At 48.8% G+C, this 25,358-nt stretch overlaps 2 protein-coding genes across 3 annotated transcripts; both read left to right on the top strand.

Moving 5' to 3' along the window:
* Positions 1 to 451: 451 nt before the first annotated feature.
* On the top strand, positions 452 to 15,226 carry thbs3a (thrombospondin 3a). The gene is made up of 23 exons (XM_056381594.1): positions 452 to 1,226; positions 2,671 to 2,877; positions 4,856 to 5,109; positions 6,454 to 6,556; positions 6,830 to 6,856; positions 6,954 to 7,036; positions 7,163 to 7,214; positions 7,298 to 7,446; positions 7,520 to 7,657; positions 7,856 to 7,930; positions 8,043 to 8,195; positions 8,329 to 8,439; positions 8,614 to 8,721; positions 9,628 to 9,787; positions 10,049 to 10,167; positions 10,665 to 10,717; positions 10,831 to 11,012; positions 11,254 to 11,432; positions 11,794 to 11,842; positions 11,937 to 12,133; positions 12,213 to 12,385; positions 13,844 to 13,983; positions 14,378 to 15,226. Exons 1-23 carry the CDS (start codon positions 1,145 to 1,147, stop codon positions 14,437 to 14,439), a joined length of 2,856 nt encoding a protein of 951 aa, XP_056237569.1. The 5' UTR covers positions 452 to 1,144; the 3' UTR covers positions 14,440 to 15,226.
* Positions 15,227 to 17,338: 2,112 nt separating this feature from the next.
* Positions 17,339 to 25,011, top strand: hjv (hemojuvelin BMP co-receptor). Of its 2 annotated transcripts, none has more exons than XM_056379848.1 (4): positions 17,339 to 17,563; positions 21,992 to 22,140; positions 22,309 to 22,883; positions 23,170 to 25,011. In XM_056379848.1, the coding sequence occupies exons 2-4, from the start codon at positions 22,044 to 22,046 to the stop codon at positions 23,794 to 23,796; spliced, it is 1,299 nt and encodes a 432-aa protein (XP_056235823.1). In that variant the 5' UTR covers positions 17,339 to 17,563; positions 21,992 to 22,043; the 3' UTR covers positions 23,797 to 25,011. The 2 variants fall into 2 exon arrangements, with proteins under 2 accessions (XP_056235823.1, XP_056235824.1); XM_056379849.1 differs by lacking the exon at positions 17,339 to 17,563 and adding an exon at positions 18,603 to 18,810.
* Positions 25,012 to 25,358: the final 347 nt, after the last annotated feature.

The raw sequence follows: 25,358 nt of genomic DNA, 5'->3' as shown, positions 1-25,358 counted from the left end.
CTCATCTCTCGTGACACAACTTCCTGTTTGTACCTGTGTCTGAATCTTTGACTCTCAGGTGAGACTGGGACAGGTCCAGACTGGACCAGAGCGAAGATCCAGGACCTCACACTGGTCCTCACAAAGATACAAGAAGAAGAGCACACACACATTCGGGGGGGGGGGGGGGGGGGGGGGGGGGTTCACACTCTGGTTTGGGGCCCTCAGCTGGGTCGCTGCAGGACTGAGTGGAGGTCGAGAACAAAAGCTGAATGGACTGAGAGCAGCTCCTGACCTCTGACCTCTGACCTCTGACCTGCTGCTGTCAACAGTGGACTGGTGTGATGGATGGAGGCTCTAATGAGATCCTGATGATAAAAATAAAAATACTGTTCAGGTGTTTTATCATCTGGACTTTATTAGTTCATTGATTAATTATAGATGATACATTCTACAGCGTTGCGTCATGAGTCAATAGATTTAATATCACATTATTGATGATGACATTTTTGATATTTATTTAAGTTTTGTCTTTTTCTGGTAGAGCTGAGCTTCACTTCTTCACCTGTTACCTGCAGGTAAGATGATGACGTCATGATTCTAAGCAGTGAACAGGTGTTTTAAGGGGTGTAAAATACCTGTAACACACTGACATTGAAACACCTGACACATGCGCAGTGGAGTCTCTGATAAGAACAGTAAACCTCAGTAGACTCTCTCTTTCTCGTCAGTCGCGCGCTTTATGCTAATCGGTGTGCGCGCACGAGCCTTCCAGAGAGGAGAGTTGAGCGCGCGCCAGCAGCAGCAGTTTGGCTCGTGAACAGACCGTTAGTTTCTGCTCCGGTCTCCGGTCGGTCCGTCGGTTCTCTCCTCCCCGCTCAGCGCGGCAGTTTGTCGGTGTGGACCCAGGTTGTTCTCCCGGTTCTCCTGCTCCCTCCTCCGGACTGAAAGTGTCCGCTGCTCCGCCTCTGAGCTCCGGATCCCGCTGTCTGGTCCGCTCGGTTCTCCGCCCGAAGCCCCGCTCAGAGTCTCTGGTCTCCGGGACTAACCGTCAGTTTGGACCCGGTTCTCCTCCGTCCGGCTCCCCTCTTCGTTCCTCAAGTTTTAGAGGCAGTGCTGCGGTCCGGTTGGTCCGGTTAGCCTTGCTCCTGGTCCGGGTTCAGACATGGGTTGGAGTGTCCCGGTTCTGCTCTCAGTCCTCTGTGCTCAGCTCACCGCGGGAGTCCCGGACGGACCGGACGTCCAAGGTAAGAAGACCTGAGGGAGTCCTCCGGTCATCCGGTACAGAGGAAAGAAAACTCAGTCTTAATTTACCACTGTATACTCTGTGTGTGTACTGTGTGTACTGTGTGTACTGTGTGTACTCAGTAGAAATCAGAAGTACTTGTACTTTAACTTCCCGCTCATTCAATATTGAACTTTTACTGTCACATGAAGATATTAACACCTGTGATCATCTTTAAGCCTGAAACTAAGAATTATTTTCATTGTTAATTAATCTGCCGATTATTTTTTTGATTAATCAATTAATTGGTAACAGGAAGTGATCAGAGCAGATCTGTGTGGAGTCCAGGACCTGATGAGTCCAGTATCTGCTGTGTCAGAACTGATCTGGACTCGGACTTGACACTGGAAGAGTTTTTGAATGATGATACTTTTAATTATTGATCAGTATTGATCAGTTATCAGTCTCTAAATGATCAGAGACGGTTGATTCCCACAGGCTGAGGTGAAGATTTACGTCACTGTCATGAGACCAAGAGGCACCAGACTCTCTCACTGTGACATTTCTGCTAGAAAACGATCAATAAATGAATTACCTGGTGATCAGCTGATCTCTGAACACATGGATTCTGAGGCCGAGACCCAGACCATGATACGAACGATACGTCTGTGGTTCTGAGACGGATGGTCTGAGTCTGTTCTCGAGGACTGAAGTCAGTTACTAAAGGTCGTCTCTGAGAGAGGACGCAGGATTATCAGCTGTTTGTTGTTCTTCCTCTGTGGTGTTTCTGTTGGCCTCCGATCCAACACTGGCCCACAGGCTGCAGCTTCAGTCTCAGAGCCACAGACCTGGTCCAGAGCCAGAGACCTGGTTCAGAACCACAGACCTGGTCCAGAGCCACAGACCTGGTTCCTGCGGGTTCTGTGTTGAGAACCAGTTCCCTGAGCTCTGACGGTGGCCCACATGTTTGTTGGGAGAGTGAAAGCAGCAGTTCATGTTAGAACAGGTAAACTGACTCACCTGTGTTCAGCTAATTAACCACTGCCAACAACATCCCCTGTCACCATAGCAACAGCTTGTACACAAAACATGGTCTGTATCTGAGCTCTCTCCCGCCTCTGTAACGATTAGTTCATTAACTGATTAGTCCATTGAAATGAGTCAGTTGGTTCCAGCTGTTATTTATAACTAGCTTCATTAACGTGGATTCATTCAGCAGCTGATCACAGATCTGAACTGAACCTTTATTTATAACTTTAATTATTGACAAATGATCAAAGATAAATTAATGATCCCAGAGGATCCAGATCCTGATGGAGGTCTCCACATGTTCTCTGAGGGTTTTAAGAGTTCTCTATGGACTGTGTCTGTCAGGAGACGTTCTCTGTTCTGTTCATGTCAACATCCTCACACACATTACCAGTAATTATAATATTCTTCCTCCTCCTCCTCCTCCTCCTCCTCAGTGATTGACGTGTTGAGCCTTCAGGATTCGAGGCAGAGCGTAGCGGCGGTGGAGAAGCTGTCCGGTGGTCTGAGCGCGCTCAGTGATGTCTACGTGGTGTCGACGCTGCGGTTGCCGTCGAAGCTGGGTGGAGTCCTGCTGGGTCTCTACAGCAAACAGGACAACAGGAAGTACCTGGAGGTCGCCGTCATGGGGAAGATCAATAAAGGTTGGTGGAACCTGAACTAAACCAAACCTTATTCGAATTTTCTATATTTTAAAATCAATATTCACCTTCAGCACTGCGGGTCACATACGGGTTCTTGAGAAGGTTCTACTGGTTCTTTAAGATCCTCAAGTGGTCAATAAAAAGATAAAAGTTTCTACTGGTAACTGAAGAGGTTCTAGTGGCAAATGAGAACCTTGTAGAGATCATACAAGGGGTTATAAAGGTCCTTTAGAAAGTTCTAGTTCCAGGGGTTCTTTTGGAAGTTTAGTGGTCAGTTAAGAGGTTCTTGTAGTCCCTTGAGATATTACGGAGTTCTAGTGGTAGTTGAAGAGGTTCTCATGGTCATTAAGGAGGTTCTGGGTCCTTTAAGAGGTTGTAGTTGTCATTGAGGAAGTTCTAGAGGGTTATTGAGGAGGTTGTAGTTGTCACTGAGGAGGTTCTCGTCACTGAGGAGGTTCTAGTTGTCACAGATGAGGTTCTAGTTGACACAGAGGAGGTTCTAGTCACTGACAAGGTTCTAGTTGTCAATTAGGAGGTTCTAGTTGTCACGGAGGAGGTTCTAGTTGTCAATGAGGAGGTTCTAGTTGTCACTGAGGAGGTTCTAGTCACTGACGAGGTTCTAGTTGTCACTGACGAGGTTCTGGTTGTCAATGAGTGGGTTCTAGTTGTCACAGAGGAGGTTCTAGTTCTCACTGACGAAGTTCTAGTTGTCACGGAGGAGGTTCTATTTGTCAATGAGGAGGTTCTAGTCACTGAGGAGGTTCTAGTTGTCACAGAGGAGGTTCTAGTTGTCAATGACCAGGTTCCAGTTGTCAATGACCAGGTTCTGTGGGTTGTAGAAGTGACTCGTGTTCTTGTGGTCCGACTGAACTCAGTGTTTAACTGTCACTCGGTGGTTCGGTCCGGTCTGAAGATCTGGTCTGTGCTGGACTTGAGAGTCCTGCAGAGGAATGTGGTTCTAGCTGTGGTTCTGCTTGTGTTGTTATGGGCACAGACTGATCACTGTAATCTGACCCAAGGTTTCATTAACTGTGTGTGTGTGTGTGTTTTGGCTCAGCATGACCTTTGACCTCAGGCAGGAAAATGACTTCATAATGAAAGCCGTCAGTCACATGTTTATATTCAGGGTCAGACGGAGGCGGAGCCTGAGAGTCGACTGTGACTTTGAGTCAATAATTATAATGATGATCAGACAGTTGATTCTGAACTGTTTCATTCAACACTGACGTCATTACAAATAGAGCAGCAACTAACGATCAGTATCATTATTGATTAATCTGATTATCATTTTCTCAATAAATGAACAAACAGTGAGAAATGTCTGTTTGAGTTTCTCAAATTGAAATCTTCAAGAGTCTCTTTTTATCTGACGACTATTAATTATTAAAATGTGAAATAATCAATTATCAGAAAATTGGCAACAGTTTTAATAAATTCTTAATAGACTCTGATCAATTTATTGTTTCATGGCCGTCAGTTAAATCTCTGGGTTTAAGAAGCAAAACAATCAATTAATCTAAAAAATAATCAGCTGATTGACCGATTCTGAAATAATTATTAATTATTACCTCAGTTCCAGGATGTTACAGTCTGCTGTTATATTCAGTTTCATTTCCTCAAACAGCTGATCACTGTAGTTTCTATCAAACAGGAGAAACTGTGAATTTGTTGGGGACTATTTTCAGCGGCGGATTGATCCACATCAGCTGCTGTGAGTGTTTGGAGCAGCAGGATGGTTCTTCTTCTTCTTACTCTCCAGGTTGTTTTATTTTGATAGGTCAGCTTCCTGCTTCATTCAGTTTCTTCTTTTCCATTAAACTTGTTCCATCGTCTTGTCCAGAGGGAACGTGGAGCGGTAGCTCTGGCCTACGGAGGCTGAGCAGGGACAAACGTTAGAGCAGCAGTTGTTTTCATGATGGTTCTGTTCAGGTTCTGGTTTATAAAACATCAGAATCTGAGTCTGGATCTTCTCCTCCAGTCCTGGTCCGGTACGTCCGAGCGGACGGGAAGATCCACACCGTCAACTTGCAGAACGCCAACCTGGCGGACGGGCGGACTCACTCCATCATCCTGAGACTGGGAGGTCTTCACCGTGACAACATGAACATGAAGCTCTACGTCAACTGCCGATTGGCCGACTCCAGCCAGGGCCTGCCCCCATTGGTCCCGCTGCCCCGAGAGGCGGAGATGGTGGAGATCAGACACGGACAGAAGGCCTACGCCCGCCTGCAGGTCAGAGACGCTGCACGACTTCCTGTCTGATCGATTGAAAATTAATGATCAATAATATCTACAGCGATGCCTTTCTCTCTGTTTTATCACAGTAACTTTAAAGTGTTGGTCGCCGTGGATACGATGTTAAGACGATTGATCAATGAATGACTGTTGATAATAACAGACTCAGCTGATCAAAGCTGCAAATGTTCAATTCAAATTAAACAAAAAGAAATGAAATCAGGATTCTTATTATTTTATTAGATATTGATATGAGTCAGGGTTACCGTGGGAATGGTCATTTTTGAATCTCTCAAAAAAAAAAAAAAAAATATATATAAATAATGTGCTCTAATCTGATCTGTAGTCCGTCTCTGTAAAACCTTCATCTAACAAACTGCAGCTCCTGTGATTTGGATGTTGCTTTTGATCATATTGAGATTTTCATAATATTTCCATTAATTGTTCAGCTGTAATTAAAATGTGTAAAATGATTTTCAGGAAAAACGGAAACACTGAACTTTAAATGATAAAACAAGAAAATAAAATCCGGTTCACGATAAAGAGTCAGAGTGAGAGGTCTTCATCTGTCTGAGCTCTGAGGAGTCACTGTGGAGACTGATGCTGCTGTCTGACACACGAGGAGGATGATGATGATGATGATGATGATCTGTGCTTGATTCAGTTTTTACAGACTCAGATTCAAACCGTCTTGATATTAAAGACGAGATCTGGTCCTCACTCCATCGTCATGTCCTCATGTCCTCTGTCCCCTCTGCTCTCAGAGGACGAACCCTCTTCATCAGATCATGAGTTTGAGCCTTTGACTCCAGCGCCACCCTCAGGACAAACGTCAGATCCACTGCTGTGGACGTCTCTGGTCTGAGGTGTGAAACCGACCCAGATCTCAGGTCAGAGCTGATGATGCAGCCGTGACTCAGAGACCACAGAGACACAGCATGGAGACAATCCTCCAAAATAAAAGCCTCCTGGTCTCAGTCATGACCCTGGTCTTTCCATCTGACAACCAAACAGTCAGAGTGAAGAAGAGACTCTGGACCACAGACACTCAAACATGGAGGTTCTGTCATCAACAGGGATCTGAGACCTGTAGGACCTGATCCAGGTCTGGACCAGGTCTGATCCAGGTGTGGACCAGGTCCTCTGCAGTGAGAGGATCAGGAGATGTAGAGCTTTAAAACAGTCTATAATCTGTACATGTTTTGTGGAGTCAAGTTCAGACCAGAACACACCTGCAGCAGGTGTACTAGTGGATTTTTATAGGGTTAAAGGTCATTGTTGACGTGTCTGTACTGAGACTGAGACCTGAACCGACCCGGTTAATGTCCATCTGTCCCTCAGGGTGCAGTGGAGTCCCTCAGACTGGCTCTAGGGGGCAGTGTCGCTAAAGCTGGAGCTCTGACTGACTGTCCCTTCCAAGGAGACTCCTCCGCCTACAACTCAGGTGAGCTCACCTCACTCTAATCCTCCACCACACAGGTAGACTCAGACCAGGTCCGCATCAGGGTCCAGGTTCTGGGTGTTAGGAGCAGTTTAAATCGCAGAGAACTAACTCTAGCCAAACATGGTCACCTGTGACTCAGGTGTGTCCAGCAGGTAAGAGAGGAGCTGCTGCTGCTTCATGTTTCAGTTACTCAAACCCCCGAAGGCTTGTGCTGGTGAATCCAGGTGTTTGTTACACCTGAGGAAACTCACCTGTACCTGTGTTGTGTTTCAGTGAGCGGGGAGGTGAACTCCATCCTGGGTGAGTTTGTGCTCCATTCACACTGATCACACCTGATACTGATCAATAATCAGCTGATCACTTTCATCTCTGTTCACCTGATCACATTCCCTCTCAGGTGACCACACCAAGGCTCTGATTAGTCAGCTCATCATCTTCAACCAGATCCTGGGAGAGCTGCGCCAGGACATCAGAGAACAGGTGAGACATACAGGACATGAGAGGACAGGTGAGACATGAGAGGACAGGTGAGACATGAGAGGACAGGTGAGACAGAGGACAGGTGATTGGATGTACCTGTGGAGCTGACCTGTCTCTCGTCCTCAGGTGAAGGAGATGTCTCTGATCAGGAACACCATCCTGGAGTGTCAGGTTTGTGGTGAGTCAGCAGTTTCTGTCCCGTTGTTGTTACACCTGTGCTGGTCGTCTGAGGACCTGATTGAAGACAGTCTGTCTCATCAGGTTTCCATGAGCCTCGTTCCCGCTGCTCCCCCAACCCCTGCTACAGAGGAGTGTCCTGTATGGAGAGTCTGCAGTATCCTGGATACACCTGTGGACCCTGTCCACCTGGGACCAACGGCAACGGGACGCACTGTCAGGACGTCGATGAGGTAACAACAGCTACACAACAACTACACAACAAGAGAGACAGGTTAACATTAACCCCCCCCCCCCCCCCCTCAGTGTGAGCTGCAGCCCTGTTTCTCTCCTGGAGCCTGTGTGAACACTGTGGGGGGGTTCAGCTGTCAGCCCTGTCCTCCTGGTCTGTGGGGGGCGCCACTGGCTGGAACTGGACTGGACTACGCCAAGACACACAAACAGGTCAGACACACACACACACACACACACACACACACACACACACATACACACACACACACACACACACACACTGCGCGTTGTTAATGGTGGATACACGTCCAGATGTTTTACAGTCTGCAGTGTTGAAGTCGTTCAGTAGTAATATAGTAATAATAATAATGATATTGATAATAATATTGATCACACTGTGTGTCTCAGGAGTGTGTAGACATCGATGAGTGTGTGGATCTCCCTGACGCCTGTGTATCAAACTCTGTCTGCATCAACACTGTGGTGAGTGACTGAGGATCAACAGGAACTACAAACAGCTGATCTGCAGTCAGCTGACTCAGGGGGGCGGCGCCCTCTGGTGGACACTCAGCCCTGACACTGTCTCTTCTCTCAGGGCTCATATAAGTGTGGCGGCTGTAGACCTGGTTTCCTTGGTAACCAGACGTCAGGTTGCTTCCCCAGGAAGTCGTGCGCTGCGTTGACCTTTAACCCCTGTGACACCAACGCCCACTGCACCATGGAGAGGAACGGGGAGGTCTCCTGCAGGGTGAGAATGTCGCCTGGCTCAAAGGCAGTCTGTCAGTCACGTGACCTCTGTGACATCACAACTGCAACAAGCTGATGTCAGGCAAATTGATCTGTGTGTGTGTGTGTGTGTGTGTGTGTGTGTGTGTGTGCAGTGTAATGTGGGCTGGGCAGGTAATGGTAACACCTGTGGAGTGGACACAGACATCGATGGGTATCCAGACCGCTCTCTGCCCTGCATGGACAACCACAAACACTGCAAACAGGTCAGGGGTCAGAGGTCATGTGACCTTCATCTTTTAAAGCTGCAGCTCCATCCTTCATCAGGAGACTCACTGACTCAGCACGTGTATGTGTGTGTGTGTGTGTGTGTGTGTGTGTGTGTGTGTGTGTGTGTGTGTGTGTGTGTGTGTGTGTGTGTGTGTGTGCGCCTCCACCAGGACAACTGTGTGTTCACTCCAAACTCTGGTCAGGAGGACGCCGACAATGACGGGATCGGAGACCAGTGTGACGAGGACGCAGACGGAGACGGCATCAAAAATGTGGAGGTGAGAGCGATGCCGTGCTGACTCACAGTGATCACATGACGCTGATCACATGACACTGATCACATGACGCTGTTTGAGTTTGTGTCTTTACTCGAGTGTGAAAGGAAGTTCTTCTGTTTCTTCTCTCACTGTGTGGCTCATTTGCATAACCCCGCCCACTGGCTGGTTTGTTGGATGTTGTTGATTGACGGCCTCAAACAAACCTGGTTGGAGCAGGGGTTAGTTTTAACCTGTTGCCATGACAACAAGGCGCTGTCTCCCTTTCTGCAGGTGTAGGTTGACTACAGCAGAATGAGCGTTTATCAGCGATGTTTCACACACCAACACCTGCAGTGTGTGTGTGTGTGTGTGTGTGTGTGTGTGTGTGTGTGTGTGTGTGTGTGACTGACTGTGTCACAGTGAGCAGGTAACAGGTGTAACAGTCACTGAGCACAGACGTCCTGCTCAGATCTTTCTTGCTGTCCTCTCTCTGATTCTGGATCAAATTGAGGATCCAACATGAACAGATGGATTTATCAAGTTTCTAATCAGTTCTGTTCTGCTACTAGTTTTAGTTACTAGTTACTCGGGCTGGGAACCAAAACCTGGTTCCAAATCAGAACCAAATGCCCAAAACCAGGGAAATGGAAGCAAACCTGTCTCACCAGATCTAAACGCTTGTGAAGCTCTAGCGATGATTTTTTTTTTTGCATTTAAATTATGAATCTGAATTTTGGCAACTTCAATATGTATGATTCAGATTTTTTAAAGCTTGAATTTTTCATTCTGAATTTGTGAACATTAAAAAATAACAGTTATATGAGTTATTGAAAATTTCAAGAGTTGAACTCAGTTGAACCTCAGTGTGTTGTAGCGGTGAGCTGCCAGGTGGTCAGGTGGTCAGGTGATGTGTCCTCTGTCCCTCAGGATAACTGCCGGCTGGTCCCCAACAAAGACCAGCAGAACTCAGACAGCGACTCGTTCGGAGACGCCTGTGACAACTGTCCCAACGTCCCCAACAGTGACCAGAGAGACACGGACAACAACGGACAGGGAGACGCCTGCGACCAGGACATAGACGGAGACGGTAAGAGACACTGTCTGTGTCCTGGTTCATCATCACAGAGACAGGAGACAGATCAGAGGAGGGAGGGAGATCATCAGTCTGTCAGTTCATATTGATGTTGTAATGAAGAGTGCAGCCTGTAGGTGGCGCCTGGCGACTTCCTCTAAACCGGACGCTCTGGTTCATCCCTGAGTGAAGAGGAAGAACAGACCAACCACATCCATTTAACTGTGTGTGTGTGTGTGTGTGTGTGTGTGTGTGTGTGTGTGTGTGTGTGTTCAGGTATTCCCAACGTTCTTGATAACTGTCCGAAGGTGCCGAACCCGATGCAGACGGACAGAGACAGAGACGGAGTGGGAGACGCCTGTGACAGCTGTCCTGAGCTCAGTAACCCCATGCAGGTGGAGTCCCAGTCCGTCCACTGTGGTGCTGCGTCTTCTGACTGGGACCCATCGTGTCTCACATGAGACGTGTCCCGTCAGAGACGACTCGTCCTCTCACTTTTTTTTCACACTTTAATGTCCCTGAAGTTGATCCAGTTATTCACAAACGAACATCAGATACGTTTAAAAGTCTGTAACATGTGATTCATGTCGTGGCTCCTCATTGGTTTAAAAACTCACTTTCCCTCTTTTCCCTTTAACTTCATAATAATGGAGATTTAACAACATGATTTTATATAAAACATTTTTATTAATTAAGTTTTAATTCATATAAAACATTTTCTGCAGCGTTTTGTGTGTGTGAGGTCATAAGTTTATTATCATCATCCTATGAGTGTGTGTCTGAACAAACACACATGTTACAGTAACTGATCACCTCTTGGATCAATAATATGACCCACACTAACAGGTCAGAGGTCACCTGTGTCCTCATCAATGTCTCCTCTCTTCCTCAGACGGACGTGGACAACGACCTGGTGGGAGATGTTTGTGACACCAATCAGGACACGTATGTGATTAAACATACCGTGTCTGTGATGTCATCAGTGATCAATAAACAATATTCACATAAAACAACAGAAACAAACACAGTGAACACAACTCTGTCCTCGTCCTCTGCAGGGATGGAGACGGTCTCCAGGACAGCAGAGACAACTGTCCCGACATCCCCAACAGCTCACAGCTGGACTCTGACAACGACGGCCTCGGAGACGACTGTGACCACGACGATGACAACGACGGCGTCCTCGACGACTACGACAACTGTCGACTCATCGTCAACCCCAACCAGAAAGACTCTGACAGTAAAGACCGTCCATGAGCAGAGACATCAGCTGTTTATTATGATATAATATAAAATCATCAGTTTATTATAATAATATAACAAATTGATCTTCAGGCTGTGAATCAGATATTTGACTGTAAAGCTTCTTTTTCCACACGAGTCTTTTACTGCAGACGCACCTATCTCTGTGTGGGCGGTCCCTATGCTCTGGCCCCGCCCCTCTGATGCTAGACCCTCCTCCTGTCTACCTCTGTCCTCAGTGAACGGCGTGGGGGACGTCTGTGAGAACGACTTTGACAACGACGCGGTTCTGGATTTGATTGATGTGTGTCCAGAGAGTGCTGAGGTCACGCTGACGGACTTCAGAGCCTATCAGACAGTGATCCTGGACCCGGAGGGCGACGCCCAGATCGATCCCAACTGGGTGGTGCTGAATCAGGTGACCCCCGACCTCGTGTTCCCCACATGATCAACGTGGTCGTTTCCAGGTGACGTGGAGCGTTAGAGGCTCTTAGAGACCTGTGGACTCACCTGTCCTCAGTCCTCGTCCAGGTGAGTCCTGCAGAGCCTCTGACCTGAGCTCCAGAACACTGAGACCTGGTACTGGGACAGGTGTGACATCACAGGGTTCATACAGCCGTGTGTGACATCATCACATTCAGCTCAAACAGAAAATGGCAGAGCGTCTTATCTCTGATCCAGTAAAGGACACCTGACTGAGTCAGAACCTGTGATGTCACTCAGGTGTGCTGGTCAGACTCTGACAAACACAAACCTGATCTTGTCCGTCTTGTCCTCAGGGAATGGAGATCGTCCAGACCATGAACAGTGACCCTGGTCTCGCTGTGGGTACGTGTTTTTACCTGAACCTTTATCAAACCACATCTGACCCGTTCTGGGTCCTGGTCCCGCTGTAGACCGTCTGCTCCGTGTTTGTCTGCAGGCTACACGGCGTTTAACGGCGTCGACTTCGAGGGAACGTTTCACGTGAACACAGTGACGGACGACGACTACGCCGGCTTCATCTTCGGGTACCAGGACTCGTCCAGTTTCTACGTGGTGATGTGGAAACAGACGGAGCAGACGTACTGGCAGTCCCTCCCCTTCAGAGCCACGGCCCAGCCCGCCCTGCAGCTCAAGGTCCGAGTCTGAGACCTGCAGGTCTGAGTCCAGTCCAGCTGCCTTAAGTTGACTCTGACTCTGTGTTCTGGTCCTGCAGGCCGTGAAGTCCCGGACCGGACCAGGTGAGTTCCTGAGGAACGCTCTGTGGCACACGGGAGACACACCTGGAGAGGTGACGCTGCTCTGGAAGGATCCGCGAAACGTCGGCTGGAAGGACAAGACCTCGTACCGCTTTCAGCTGAGCCACCGGCCGCAGGTCGGGTACATCAGGTGAGACCAGCACCAGACCTGAAACTCTGAACCAGACCTGAGACTCTGAACCAGACCTGAACATGAGTTAGACCGCAAACTAGTACAGCAGTATCTTGTATTGCTGTATTTCAATACTGATACTGTAGTACTAGTTTGTACTCTGTAGTATCTGTAGTACTGGTACTGTAGTACTCAGTCTGCAGCTGTGTTTCCTCCACTCGTCTCTTTTCTTTTTACTGCATTCTTTCCCCTCTGAAACTTCTTTGTGGCTCCGGGGCCCCCCGGTACTCTATTGTACTCATCTCCATGACGACCAAAGCCCTGGCAAGAATCCGCCTCGACAACCGTTGATATGCAGATCAGACGGAGAGACGCTGCAAAACTTCATCTTAGGAAACAGAGTCTGAAGAATCAGAACAAACTCATGATCTACACACACACATGATCTACACACACACACACACACACACACACACATGATCTACACACACACATGATCTAAACACACACACACACACACATGATCTAAACACACACACACACACATGATCTACACATACGATCTAAAAACACACACACACAATCTACACACATGATCTACACACACACATGATCTAAACACACACACACACACACACACACGATCTAAACACACACACACACACACACACACACACACACATGATCTAAACAAGCACACACACAATCTACACACATGATCTACACACACATGTAGGAGTGTTTGTTTCCTGACTTGGTGTCTCCCTGTGTCTGTCTCTCTGTGTCTGTCTCTCTGTCTCCCTGTGTCTGTCTCTCTGTGTCTGTCTTTCTCTGTCTGTCTCTCTGTGTCTGTCTCTCTGTCCCCCTCTCTCTCCCTGTGTCTGTCTCTCTGTGTCTGTCTCTCTCTATCTGTCTCTCTCTGTCTGTTTCTCTCCGTCCGTCTCCCTGTGTCTGTCTCTCTGTGTCTGTCTCTCTCTATCTATTTCCCTGTGTCTGTTTCTCTGTGTCTGTCTCTCTGTCTCCGTCTGTCTCTCTGTCTCCCTGTGTCTGTCTCTCTGTGTCTGTCTCTCTGTGTCTGTCTCCCTGTCTCTGTCTCCCTGTGTCTGTCTCTCTGTGTCTGTCTCTCTGTGTCTGTCTCCCTGTCTCTCTGTCTCCCTGTGTCTGTCTCCCTGTGTCTGTCTCTCTGTGTCTGTCTCTCTGTGTCTGTCTCCCTGTCTCTCTGTCTCCCTGTGTCTGTCTCTCTGTGTCTGTCTCTCTGTCTCCCTGTGTCTGTCTCCCTGTGTCTGTCTCTCTGTGTCTGTCTCCCTGTCTCTCTGTCTCCCTGTGTCTGTCTCCCTGTGTCTGTCTCTCTGTGTCTGTCTCTCTGTGTCTGTCTCCCTGTCTCTCTGTCTCCCTGTGTCTGTCTCCCTGTGTCTGTCTCCCTGTGTCTGTCTCTCTGTGTCTGTCTCCCTGTCTCTCCGTCTCCCTGTGTCTCAGGGTGAGGCTGTATGAGGGGACAGACATGGTGGCGGACTCTGGTGTTGTGATCGACACCACGATGAGAGGAGGCAGACTCGGAGTCTTCTGCTTCTCCCAGGAAAACATCATCTGGTCCAACCTGCGCTACAGGTGTAACGGTACGACCTCTGACCTCTGACCTGTCCGTCATTACACCAGGACGAGTCCAGGTCCTGGCCTCATCTGGTTTTGAGGCTGTTTAGATCTGGAACGACACAGTCCTGGTACAAAACTGTGAAAAGAGACTTTCACCTAGAGGTGAAAGGTCACACACACACGTTTGGAGAACAGGAAGTCAGGTGACCCATGTAGAGGAGCTGTCAGGTGAGAGGCGGCTCCATCAGTCACGATGTGTTCAGGTGCTCAAGATAAAAACGTCCCAGTCTGTTTGTGTGTAGTCATTATCTGTAATTACAGATTAGTGATCAGGAGCTGTGTCGTTAACTTGTGTTGTTGTTGTTGTTGTCATGGTAACGGTCACTCCATCATTGAACTGGTTTGTTCTTGTTTCAGACACGGTGCCTGAAGACTTCCAGTCTCATCGTAAACAAGTTCTGATGCACATCCAGGTCTGAGAGCTGCAGACGGACTGTCCACGCACGCGCACGCACACACACACACACACACACACACATACACATACACACACACACACACACACACACACACACAGACACACACACACATACATCTCTATACACAGACCCTGAGCTTCTCTGGATCCACTTTAACTGTAGTTTGAGTGTGTGGTTTGCATGTGAAGTTTGAATGTGTGTGTGTGGGGTGTGTGAGGGGGGAGGGGGGAGGGGGGGAGTCAGAGTGTCAGTCTGGGAAAACACTGACGAGGAGCACCTGAATGCACCGTCAGTGTTGGTCTGTGTTTAAACGTCTTATTTTCAGTTTGTGACTCAGAGTCAGTTTTGGAGTGTGAGGCGTTCAGGGTCCTGCAGGAGTCAACTACAACTCCCAAGGTGCATTTCACCTACAGACAGCCAATCACAGAGCTTCACATTCTGCTGCGTGCTCTGTTAAAGGTCAATGATCCTCACACTCTGCCGTCCATCAGTCCTCAGATGAAAACAGGGAACAGAGATGAAGTTTGACGAGCTTCATGTTGTTTTTCTCAACCTTTTGATGAGTATTTTATTTTGAAATTGAACTCTGTGCTGCAGCAGTTTGTCTGTTTCTCAGAAGGTTTCAGGTTCTGTTCAGTTGAACATCACTAATCTGTAACAACAACAGACCCTGCTGCCGACGATAAGCTAACGTTACACAGAGGAGAGAGAACGGTGGAACGTTCCTGTAAACGTTCCTGTGTTTTCACATGTACAGATCTTTGTTGAAATAAACTCTCCACCACGACTTTTCCAACGTTGACTCTTGTGTTTTATCTGAACTCAGACTCTGATTCACACCTCAGGTCTCGTCTCAACACACCGGAGTCTCTCAGAGCTCCACTCTGTCCTGTCGTTCCAGTGGTGGGGGGGTCGTGACCCCTGGGCCGGGGAGGCCGGGACGAGTGCAATATTGGAGTGGGGGCATGACAACAGTGCACCACATCCCGGACCTGCCCGACCCTGGGAGGAAACACACCACACACCCTGAAACACACACATGGGGTGGGGGGGGGGGGGGGGGGGTTATCAATCAAAACAACTTTATTGTCCACGTGAATCAGTTTAATAAAGCTGAGTCTCTTCAGGTGGAGAAAACAAACACGCCTGTGAACATATTTCTACCTGCTGTGGATCTGCTGTTTTTAATGAACCAACAAAGTAAATATCTGACCAATGATAAAATATGATGATGTTTTATTTCACAGTAAAATGAATTTTATTATCATTATTATTGTTCTATATCAGAGGAGCTGCAGCCTTGCTCACATTTAGATTCTATCGTTGGAGCCTGAACGTGTCGCAGCAGCTGCTCATTTTAATGTCGACGCTTCCAGAGCAGTTTCATCTTTACACTGTAAAAACATCCAGAAGAACCTGGTTTAATCCACATCAACCAGTTTCACAGACTGAAAACACGACGACTCCGACAGAACTACACTGAAGCGTCGTCATGTTTCAAATGAGAAATCTTTATTAGCACAGGAACAGGTGACACTGAGAGACAGAGGATCCGGTTCTTCAGCACAGATCGTGTGTAAACGCTCTTTTCTTTCCTGATCCTTCACATTCATCTGGTTTAAAAGTTTCTGTTCTCGCATTCACTACAGAGCTCAGATTCAAAGATTCAAAGATTCAGACCCCGACAGATGTTCACAGATGTTGTTTACAGATGCTTACAGATGTTATCGTCACGTTCTCTGCTGGTTCCTACAGTGGAAAACAAACAGTGACTCACCTCTGCAGCAGCTTCTGTCTCTGTGTCCTGTAGTCTCTGGTCTGTGGAGGGTCTCGGTCTGTCGGTCCTGGATTTGGTCCGGACCCCAACTCCCCCACCCCACCCCCCTCCTATAAAGACTAACAAAGGCAGTGGAGCTGCTCAGTGAGGCGTGGAGGGGCCCCGCTCCTCTCTGAAAGGACCAACAGCTTAACCTGCTAAACTCTGCTGGAGCCTCCGGCTGCGCTCACACCCCCGTTCAAACACACACAACTTTATTTAAACTGCTGAAACTTTATTTAAACAGCTGACACAGGCTCAGGCCGCAGAGCAGGAAGTGACCCGCAGGAGCATCACAGGCGTCAGTCCGAGGCTCGGAGGTCGTGACCTCAGGTAGATACGAGGTTTCACCTGAGACCAGCGGCTTCATGTTGTCGGTGTCAGTGCTGCCACCTGCTGTCTGTCTGAAGCTACTGCAGCTCAGATCGGGGGGGTGGGGGGGGGCTGAAAAACACTTTCACTTCCTCTGAAAGTTCGTCAGAAGAAATAATAATATAATAATAATCAGTATTTTTATTTACAGTTATTATTCAATATTCTCTTGAATAAAACTTTAATCTCAATTAACACGTTAATTATTAATTATTTACAATAAACAAGTTGTTTGTTTTCATTATTTGTTAAGTGCCAGTTGATTCAACTGTAAATAGAAATGAAGGTGAAATGATGCTAAAATATAAATATGATTTAAATAAAAGAGTGAACGCAGCAAAATGTACCATATGTTTTATCTATATATTAATATTGAACTATGATGACTGAGTGTGAATCAGCTGTTTCTGCAGCAACAGCTCCAGTGTCTCTGGCAAACTCTTCTTCTTTTATTCATTAAAGTTCTTATTAAATTATTTCTTATTAGAAAATGATTCAAAGTTCAAACTGAAGTTTCTGCTTCAGTTTGAACTGAAGGACAAACAGACAGACAGACGTCGACTTCCTGGAGGTCTGAAGTAAAAATAAACTGCTGCTGCAGCGTGTGTGTGTGTGTGTGTGTGTGTGTGTGTGTGTGTGTGTGTGTTGTGTGTGTGTGTGTGTGTGTGTGAGACAGTTGTCGTGCAGCAGGTGCTGGTTGTTGGTGATTTATTTAGAAACGACTGAAGCTCCCAGTCAGCTGTGAACGCACCACGAGGCCAGAACACAGAACACTACAGACCTGAAGAGACCTGGACAGATCTGGACCCGGTCTTCAGAGATACCTGGACCTGGACCTGGAGAGACCTGGAGAGTCCTGCAGGTTGTGGAGTCAGGGTGACGTCCTGCAGGACTGAGCAGGGACATGGACGGACTCTGATGCTGAACCAGCTGGAGGTAAGAGACTGTTGTGGTCCTCAGTCACTGAGAGACATCAGGCCTACAAAGACCTGGTCCTGCAGGTCGAGCGACTGAAGTTGGATCCACAGTTTAAACCTGTGTTAGTTTCTGCTGCTTCAGTAAATGAAAGTGTCGTTAGTTACTGGAGATTCTGTTTGTTATTGATCAGCTGATTGAGGTTTCAGTTCCACTTTGGATCATTTACAGAAACACAATCTGTTCATTTGAAAACAAACGCCTTCATTAACAAATTAATTATAAGCAACAGCTTTCCCATTAACATCCACATGAAGCTGCTGCTGACAGTGACTTTCAGGGTTCGACTGGATTTAATGTTTTTACAGAAGGTTTATCATAAAACATGTTGAGATATAAATCAGCTGTTTTTATCACAGTGAAGAAACACGTTAATAATATCATTCATTAAATCATGAAATCATGAATCATGTGTGAGTTAATTAGAGTGAAACACCGAGGATCTGTTTCAGCTGTTTGTTGATCAGCAACCTCACCGAAACCAGCCGAGCAGCAGGTGACAACAAACTTAAAATAACTTTATTGATCTGTCAGGACCTTCATTCATCCATCTCTAACTGATGAAGCTAGGTTAACAGTTTATCTAGCTTAGCAGTGTTTGTGCTAAGCTAGGCTAACAGTTCTTGTATATAAACTGTACATATGTGTATTTGGGTCTGTGACTAACTCTGGGGCCAACTGGAGTTTAAATTTAGATACACACACACACACACACACACACACACACACACACACACACACACACACACACACACACACACACACACACACACTGAGCCCCTCCCACCTAACTGAAGGTCAGCTGACTCAGTCACTCATTCATTCATTTTAAAGGAACAGCTCCACATTAATTGTCTGATTGTTCAGGTTGAAATCAGTCCAGAGGCGACAGGATCCACCTGCAGCTCCTGTGAAGATCACTGATGAATGATTATTGATTGATGATCACTGATCAATATTCAGTGACGCCCTCATGTGTAAAACAGGGAAATTAAAGTAGTTCAGTTCAGTCATAAATGTTAAAGATCATGAGCTTTGAACAGGTGGCCGTCATGGCCGCGCTGCTGTGTGACAGGGGTACCTAACAAATCGCTCACTCTGTGTTTATCAACCTGTCTCTGATTCATCGAGTCGCCACAGAGTCAACGACACAACAACCTGCAGCTCCAGGAGCATTCATCTGTGGCCAATGAAGAGAGAGCGCTGCGGTAAGCCCCGCCCCTCTCGCCAGCTGCTGTTTGTTCTGCAGAAAAAAAACAAACAGAGAAGAGTCCATGTTAGAGGTGAACTCTGACCCCCCCCCCCCGACTCTGAATTAAATATACAGTGTGTGCCCATGTGTCCGTGTGTGTGTGATGTTTACAGTGTGTGTGTGTGTGTGTGTGTGTGTGTGTGTGATGTTTACGGAGCAGGACGTTGTTCTGAGCTCACTCATGGGTTTGTTCCTGAGGATTGACGCTGACTCTGACGGTAGGACTCAGACTGAAGCTTCGTTAACTAACCTTTAATGACACAGGTGATCAGGTGACCTGAGCCTGGACTGTGACAGTCCAGCTGTGAGTCCAGCTGTGAGTCTCCACACTAACAGACTGTAAGAATCGAATCATCAGCTGGTTTCAGTTTCTGTCTGCAGTGAAATGTTTTGTCTGCTTTTATTGTGACTCTAATGTTTTTGTTTGAAGTTTCCCGCCCAGAGACAACAGATGTAAATTAGCATTTTGCTACAGTCCAGTTTGTTTACATGGTGTATTTTGTACTGATGTTTTATTGTCCCTATCAAATAAAAAAACAAATCAGTAGATGACAGCAGATCATGTGACACAACACTGTAACTATCAGCTGTTAATGTAGAAACAGGAAGTGACACAGAGAAGAAGTCACGGAAAACCACCAACTACACCTTCATCCAATCAGATACGTGCTGTTACACACACATGGACAGGTGTGATGTGTGTGTGACCATTTGTTGTTCAGGTTGTAGGAGAGTCCATGTTTGGTGTATATGGAACATATTCTTCATGTTTCAGTCTGAAGGCTGAAGCTCGGTCTGGACTCACTCAGGACTGTTGATGAGTAAGATGGACGCCATCTTGGACGATACCAACCACCCTCTTCATAACATCCTGGCAGGACAGAGAGGTTCAGGAGACCCTTCATTCCCAGACTGAGGACACCTCAGACTGAGGACACCTCAGACTGTAGGACACCTCAGACTGTAGGACACTTCAGACTGTAGGACACCTCAGACTGTAGGACACCTCAGACTGTAGGACACCTCAGACTGAGGACACCTCAGACTGTAGGACACCTCAGACTGAGGACACCTCAGACTGTAGGACACTTCAGACTGTAGGACACCTCAGACTGTAGGACACCTCAGACTGAGGACACCTCAGACTGTAGGACACCTCAGACTGAGGACACCTCAGACTGTAGGACACCTCAGACTGAGGACACCTCAGACTGTAGGACACCTCAGACTGAGGACACCTCAGACTGTAGGACACTTCAGACTGTAGGACACCTCAGACTGAGGACACCTCAGACTGTAGGACACCTCAGACTGAGGACACCTCAGACTGTAGGACACCTCAGACTGAGGACACCTCAGACTGTAGGACACCTCAGACTGAGGACACCTCAGACTGTAGGACACTTCAGACTGTAGGACACCTCAGACTGAGGACACCTCAGACTGTAGGACACCTCAGACTGAGGACACCTCAGACTGTAGGACACTTCAGACTGTAGGACACCTCAGACTGTAGGACACCTCAGACTGAGGACACCTCAGACTGTAGGACACCTCAGACTGTAGGACACCTCAGACTGAGGCCACCTTAGACTGAGGACACCTCAGACTTAGGACACCTCAGACTGAGGACACCTCAGACTGTAGGACACCTCAGACTGAGGACACCTCAGACTGTAGGACACCTCAGACTGAGGACACCTCAGACTGTAGGACACTTCAGACTGTAGGACACCTCAGACTGTAGGACACCTCAGACTGTAGGACACCTCAGACTGTAGGACACCTCAGACTGAGGACACCTCAGACTGTAGGACACCTCAGACTGAGGACACCTCAGACTGTAGGACACTCAGACTGTAGGACACCTCAGACTGTAGGACACCTCAGACTGAGGACACCTCAGACTGTAGGACACCTCAGACTGAGGACACCTCAGACTGTAGGACACCTCAGACTGAGGACACCTCAGACTGTAGGACACTTCAGACTGTAGGACACCTCAGACTGAGGACACCTCAGACTGTAGGACACCTCAGACTGAGGACACCTCAGACTGTAGGACACTTCAGACTGTAGGACACCTCAGACTGTAGGACACCTCAGACTGAGGACACCTCAGACTGTAGGACACCTCAGACTGTAGGACACCTCAGACTGAGGCCACCTTAGACTGAGGACACCTCAGACTTAGGACACCTCAGACTGAGGACACCTCAGACTGTAGGACACCTCAGACTGTAGGACACCTCAGACTGTAGGACACCTCAGACTGTAGGACACCTCAGACTGAGGACGTGGACTAGTTTAATTATCATAGATACTTGATTTATCCCCGAGGGGAAGTTGAGGAATGTTATAAATGAAATATAGTAGAAGGTCTGAGGCTTCACTTCACTTCAGTCAGTGTGGCGTTTGGACAGTAAAGACAGAGACATCTGGACCAGTGGACGGACTCAGACTCGGCGTCACAGTCAGTATTAACATGAAGCCTGATGATGTCACTGATGACTCATCACTAATGGATCTGATGCTCTGTAATCACATCAGTCTGTCTCTGCTTCATACTGAGAATCTCTGAGGACACAGAGGAGACAGGAAGCTGGACTCTTCTCGCTCCCTCCATCATGACTCCATCTGACCCCCCCCCCCCCCGCACTTCCCCCCACCAGCCACTGTGACACACTGACAATTAGCCAATCACAGAGCTGCAGGCTACACAGGTTTTTTTGTTGTCTTCTTCATGGCAACATCAGCCGAGGCTCATGGGTATTGTTGTATTTAGAGGCCGGTCAGAAACAAAGAGTGATCATTCAAAATGGTGTCAGAACATGAACCGGTCTGACGGTGGATCAGGACCAAAGAGAAACCACCACAGTCTGGTCTGAGTCCAGGTCCACATCCAGAGTCCAGGTTCAGGTCCACATCCAGATCCAGTCTGTGGTTTAGTCAACAGCTCTTTGGTTCAGGTGAAATGTAAATAAACAGGTTGAGGACTGACTCTGTACAAAACCAGACCAGGATCTTGAACCTGAGTCAGGACCTGTGAGAGTCTGAACAGAACCAGAAAGTCACACCAGGTCTGACGTGGTCCAGTCTGGTTCTCGGTCTCACCTCCGTCTGTCTCTGTCTTTCAGAGTCCTGGAGATCTGGAGAGACCCTGAACCTGATCTGGTCTCAGGTCTGCTGATGGAGCCTCGGGCCACCGTAACACCACAATCAGCGTTACCATGGAAACACTGCATCCACCTGACTCTGCTGCTGGTCCAGTTGATTTTACCTGAGGGTACATACATACACACACACACACACACACACTGAAATTTTATTTTGAAATCCACAAGGTCTTAGGTTCAGGAGGATTTTCAGGATGTAGCTGGAGCCTTCAAAATAAAAGCTTCTTTGCTGAGGGGCCTTCAGGTCCACGTGTAAAACTAACTTCCTGTCTCTGCAGTCGGAGCTTCCTGTCGGATCCTCAGGTGTAACTCTGACTTCGTGGCTGCGACGTTGGACCTGGGCAGCAGCAGCAGCAGCAGCAGCAGCGGGGGAGGGGGAGGAGGACCAGGTGGAGGACCAGGTGGAGCAGCAGGTGGAGCAGCTCTCAGCAGGGAGGCAGTGAACGCTGGTTACTGCAGCGCCCTGCGCTCCTACGCCATGTGCACGAAGCGGATGGCGCGGGCCTGTCGCGGCGACCTGGCGTACCACTCTGCGGTTCAGGGCATCGAGGACCTGCTGATCCAGCACCGCTGCCCCCGGGCGGGGCCCACAGCCCAGCCCCGCCCCCTCCCTCAGGGCACGCTGTCCGGAGACGCCTGCCTCTATGAGAGGAGCTTCCTCAGCAGGGAGGGCCGGGCGCCGGAGTACCTGCACTGTGGCGTGTTCGGAGACCCGCACGTCCGAACCTTCAACAACGACTTCCAGACGTGTGCTGTGCAGGGGGCGTGGCCCCTTATAGACAATGAATACCTGTTCATACAGGCCACCAGCTCGCCAACCAGGGGCGGGGTTTATGGCACAGTGCTTACAAAGGTGAGTCACAGAGACCTGAACAAGTTCTGATGTCAGAGCTTCAAACAGATCACAACCGAACTGGTGCAGTTGACTCCAGATCAGCTGACTGATCGACTGATCAATCACTGATCTGATTGGTCAGTTTGATCAACTGTTGACTCAGTAACTGGACACAGTAACTGCACAGAAGGAGGGGGGGGGCAGATTAAACTTACTTCATGTGACGTCACAGTGTGCTGGCGTACATTGTGACGTCACAGGAAGTAGCTGCAGCCTGATGTTGACCCGGACTGTCTGTTCTCAGGTCACCATCATCTTTAAGAACACGCGGCAGTGCTCGGAGCAGCAGCTGTACCAGGCCGAGCTGGACAACGTGCCAGCCGCCTTCGCTGATGGATCCGTGTCGAGCGGGGAGCGGCGGGGTCACCACAGTCTGACGGTCCGGACCCAGAGTCCCGGCCGACAGGCGGAGATCCGGGCGGCGCACATCGGGACTCTGCTGCTGGTCCGTCAGAGCGGCCGCTCCCTCAGCTTGTCCGTGCGGTCGCCGCGCGGCATCGTGGAGGCCTTCGGTCCGGAGCAGGACCTGCAGCTGTGCGTGTGGGGCTGCCCCCCCTCCCAGAGACTTGACACGCTCCACCCCCCGCCCCCCCCGCCGGACTCCTCGCCGTCCGCCGCCTTCAGTGCCCATGCCCACTGCGCCGCGCTGCTTCCCGCCCGAGACGTCTACTACCAGGCCTGCGTGTTTGACCTGATCTCCAGCGGAGACCTGAACTCCAGCTCGGCCGCCGTCAGCGCGCTGCAGGATGCAGCCGCCATGATCTCGGAGCGGGAAAGAGTTCACCTGCTGCTGGTCGCCTCCGCAGAGCGGCCTCACCTAACGCTGCTGCTGCTGCCGCTCGGCATGCTGGGAACTCTGACTAGAGCCTGAAGCGCAGGAAGTCACGGATGACATCACTCCACGACAGCTGAGGAGGAAGGAGCACACACCTGTGGTCACGTGATGTGACGGAGACAGACAGCAGCTCACCTGGTGGATCAGGATCAGGTTTAGACCTGAGGACATTCAAGACCTGTCCTCTCCTCACCTGTCCCTCTCCTCACCTGTCCCTCTCCTCACATGTCCCTCTCCTCACCTGTCCCTCTCCTCACCTGTCCCTGTCCTCACATGTCCCTCTCTTCACCTGTCCCTGTCCTCACCTGTCCCTGTCCTCACCTGTCCCTCTCTTCACCTGTCCCTCTCCTCACCTGTCCCTCTCCTCACCTGTCCCTGTCCTCACATGTCCCTCTCTTCACATGTCCCTGTCCTCACATGTCTCTGTCCTCACCTGTCCCTCTCTTCACCTGTCCCGCTCCTCACCTGTCCCTCTCCTCACCTGTCCCTCTCCTCACATGTCCCTGTCCTCACATGAGAGTGATGATGATGATGATGAACCTTCCTCACATTATCAAACTAACACTAATGGTCGAGTTGACGTGATGTGTGTAAATATAATATAGATCATGTACGATGTGTGTATATGTTACTGTGATGTGATGTCATTGGGGGTGTGATGTCATCGGGGTTGTGATGTCGTCAGGGGTTCGGGGGGGTTCGGGGGTGCAGCCCACTGAGGACTCAGCTCTTCAGTCTGCATCTCTGCTGCAGGATCTGGTACCTGAGCTCTGAGATCAGGTACTGGTCCAGGGCCTGATCCTCAATGGTCCTGGTCTAGACAACCTTCAGGGCGGGGGGGGGGGCAACACACACACACCATGGACCTCAACCGTTGGTCCTGTTCCGTGCCGGGACCAGTCCTGAGCAGCTGTGGGGAGAACCTGCACCTGATGGTTCTGGAGCTGGTCCACAAACAGGTGGAGTCTCTGATCCGGTCCAGACTGTCCCAGTGTCCATGGCAACCTTCCCCATCGTTCCCTTCACTTCCACATGACGGGAACGCGGCGTCAGATCTTACAGCAATGCACTCTGGGACTTGTAGTCGACTCCTCTGGACACAGTGTGTGACCTTTGACCTAGTGTAGCTGTGTCTCCTCACCTGTGTGAGCAGTTCAAGTGCAGTGGGACAGCGGAGGTTGATCAGCTGGTTAATGAGACACTTTCTATAGTTAATGATGAATAATATAAAGATATAAATCATGAATATCAGGCTGTTTGTTGATGTGAGTGTTTTCTCTGTCGGTCCTCAGACTCTGATGGAGTCACAGCTGTTAACACTGATCTGATTACTGTTGCATTATGGGAGTTTCAGCCATAATTAGTTTCCTCTTTAAAGAACTGTTGCACAAGTCGTTTACAGTAAAGTGATCTGTGGTAATTAGTCACCTCCATCCCTGGAAGTGGACCGAGCTCTGGGCTGCAGGTAAATCATGACACTACAGGAATGCTGACAGGAAGCAGCTCATTTATCAAAGGAGGAGACGGGCACAGGCGAGGGGGCGGAGTCACACACCTGACTGGAATCAGTGGAAAAACCCTGAAGAGACATGATGATG

Source organism: Seriola aureovittata, chromosome 7 (genome assembly GCF_021018895.1).
Source record: "Seriola aureovittata isolate HTS-2021-v1 ecotype China chromosome 7, ASM2101889v1, whole genome shotgun sequence".
NCBI classification, from domain to species: Eukaryota; Metazoa; Chordata; class Actinopteri; order Carangiformes; family Carangidae; genus Seriola; species Seriola aureovittata.
This window is presented reverse-complemented; position numbering and strand designations above follow the sequence as displayed.

Bases quoted from the DNA above. Each gene is read 5' to 3' on its own strand.
- thbs3a (XM_056381594.1), top strand. From the start codon at position 1,145: ATGGGTTGGAGTGTCCCGGTTCTGCTCTCAGTCCTCTGTGCTCAGCTC. The intron at 8,722-9,627 runs GTGAGAGCGATG...TCTGTCCCTCAG, and splicing joins ACGGCATCAAAAATGTGGAG to GATAACTGCCGGCTGGTCCC. The intron at 11,013-11,253 runs GTAAAGACCGTC...CTCTGTCCTCAG, and splicing joins CAACCAGAAAGACTCTGACA to TGAACGGCGTGGGGGACGTC.
- hjv (XM_056379848.1), top strand. From the start codon at position 22,044: ATGGAGCCTCGGGCCACCGTAACACCACAATCAGCGTTACCATGGAAA. The intron at 22,141-22,308 runs GTACATACATAC...CTGTCTCTGCAG, and splicing joins CCAGTTGATTTTACCTGAGG to TCGGAGCTTCCTGTCGGATC. The intron at 22,884-23,169 runs GTGAGTCACAGA...GTCTGTTCTCAG, and splicing joins ATGGCACAGTGCTTACAAAG to GTCACCATCATCTTTAAGAA.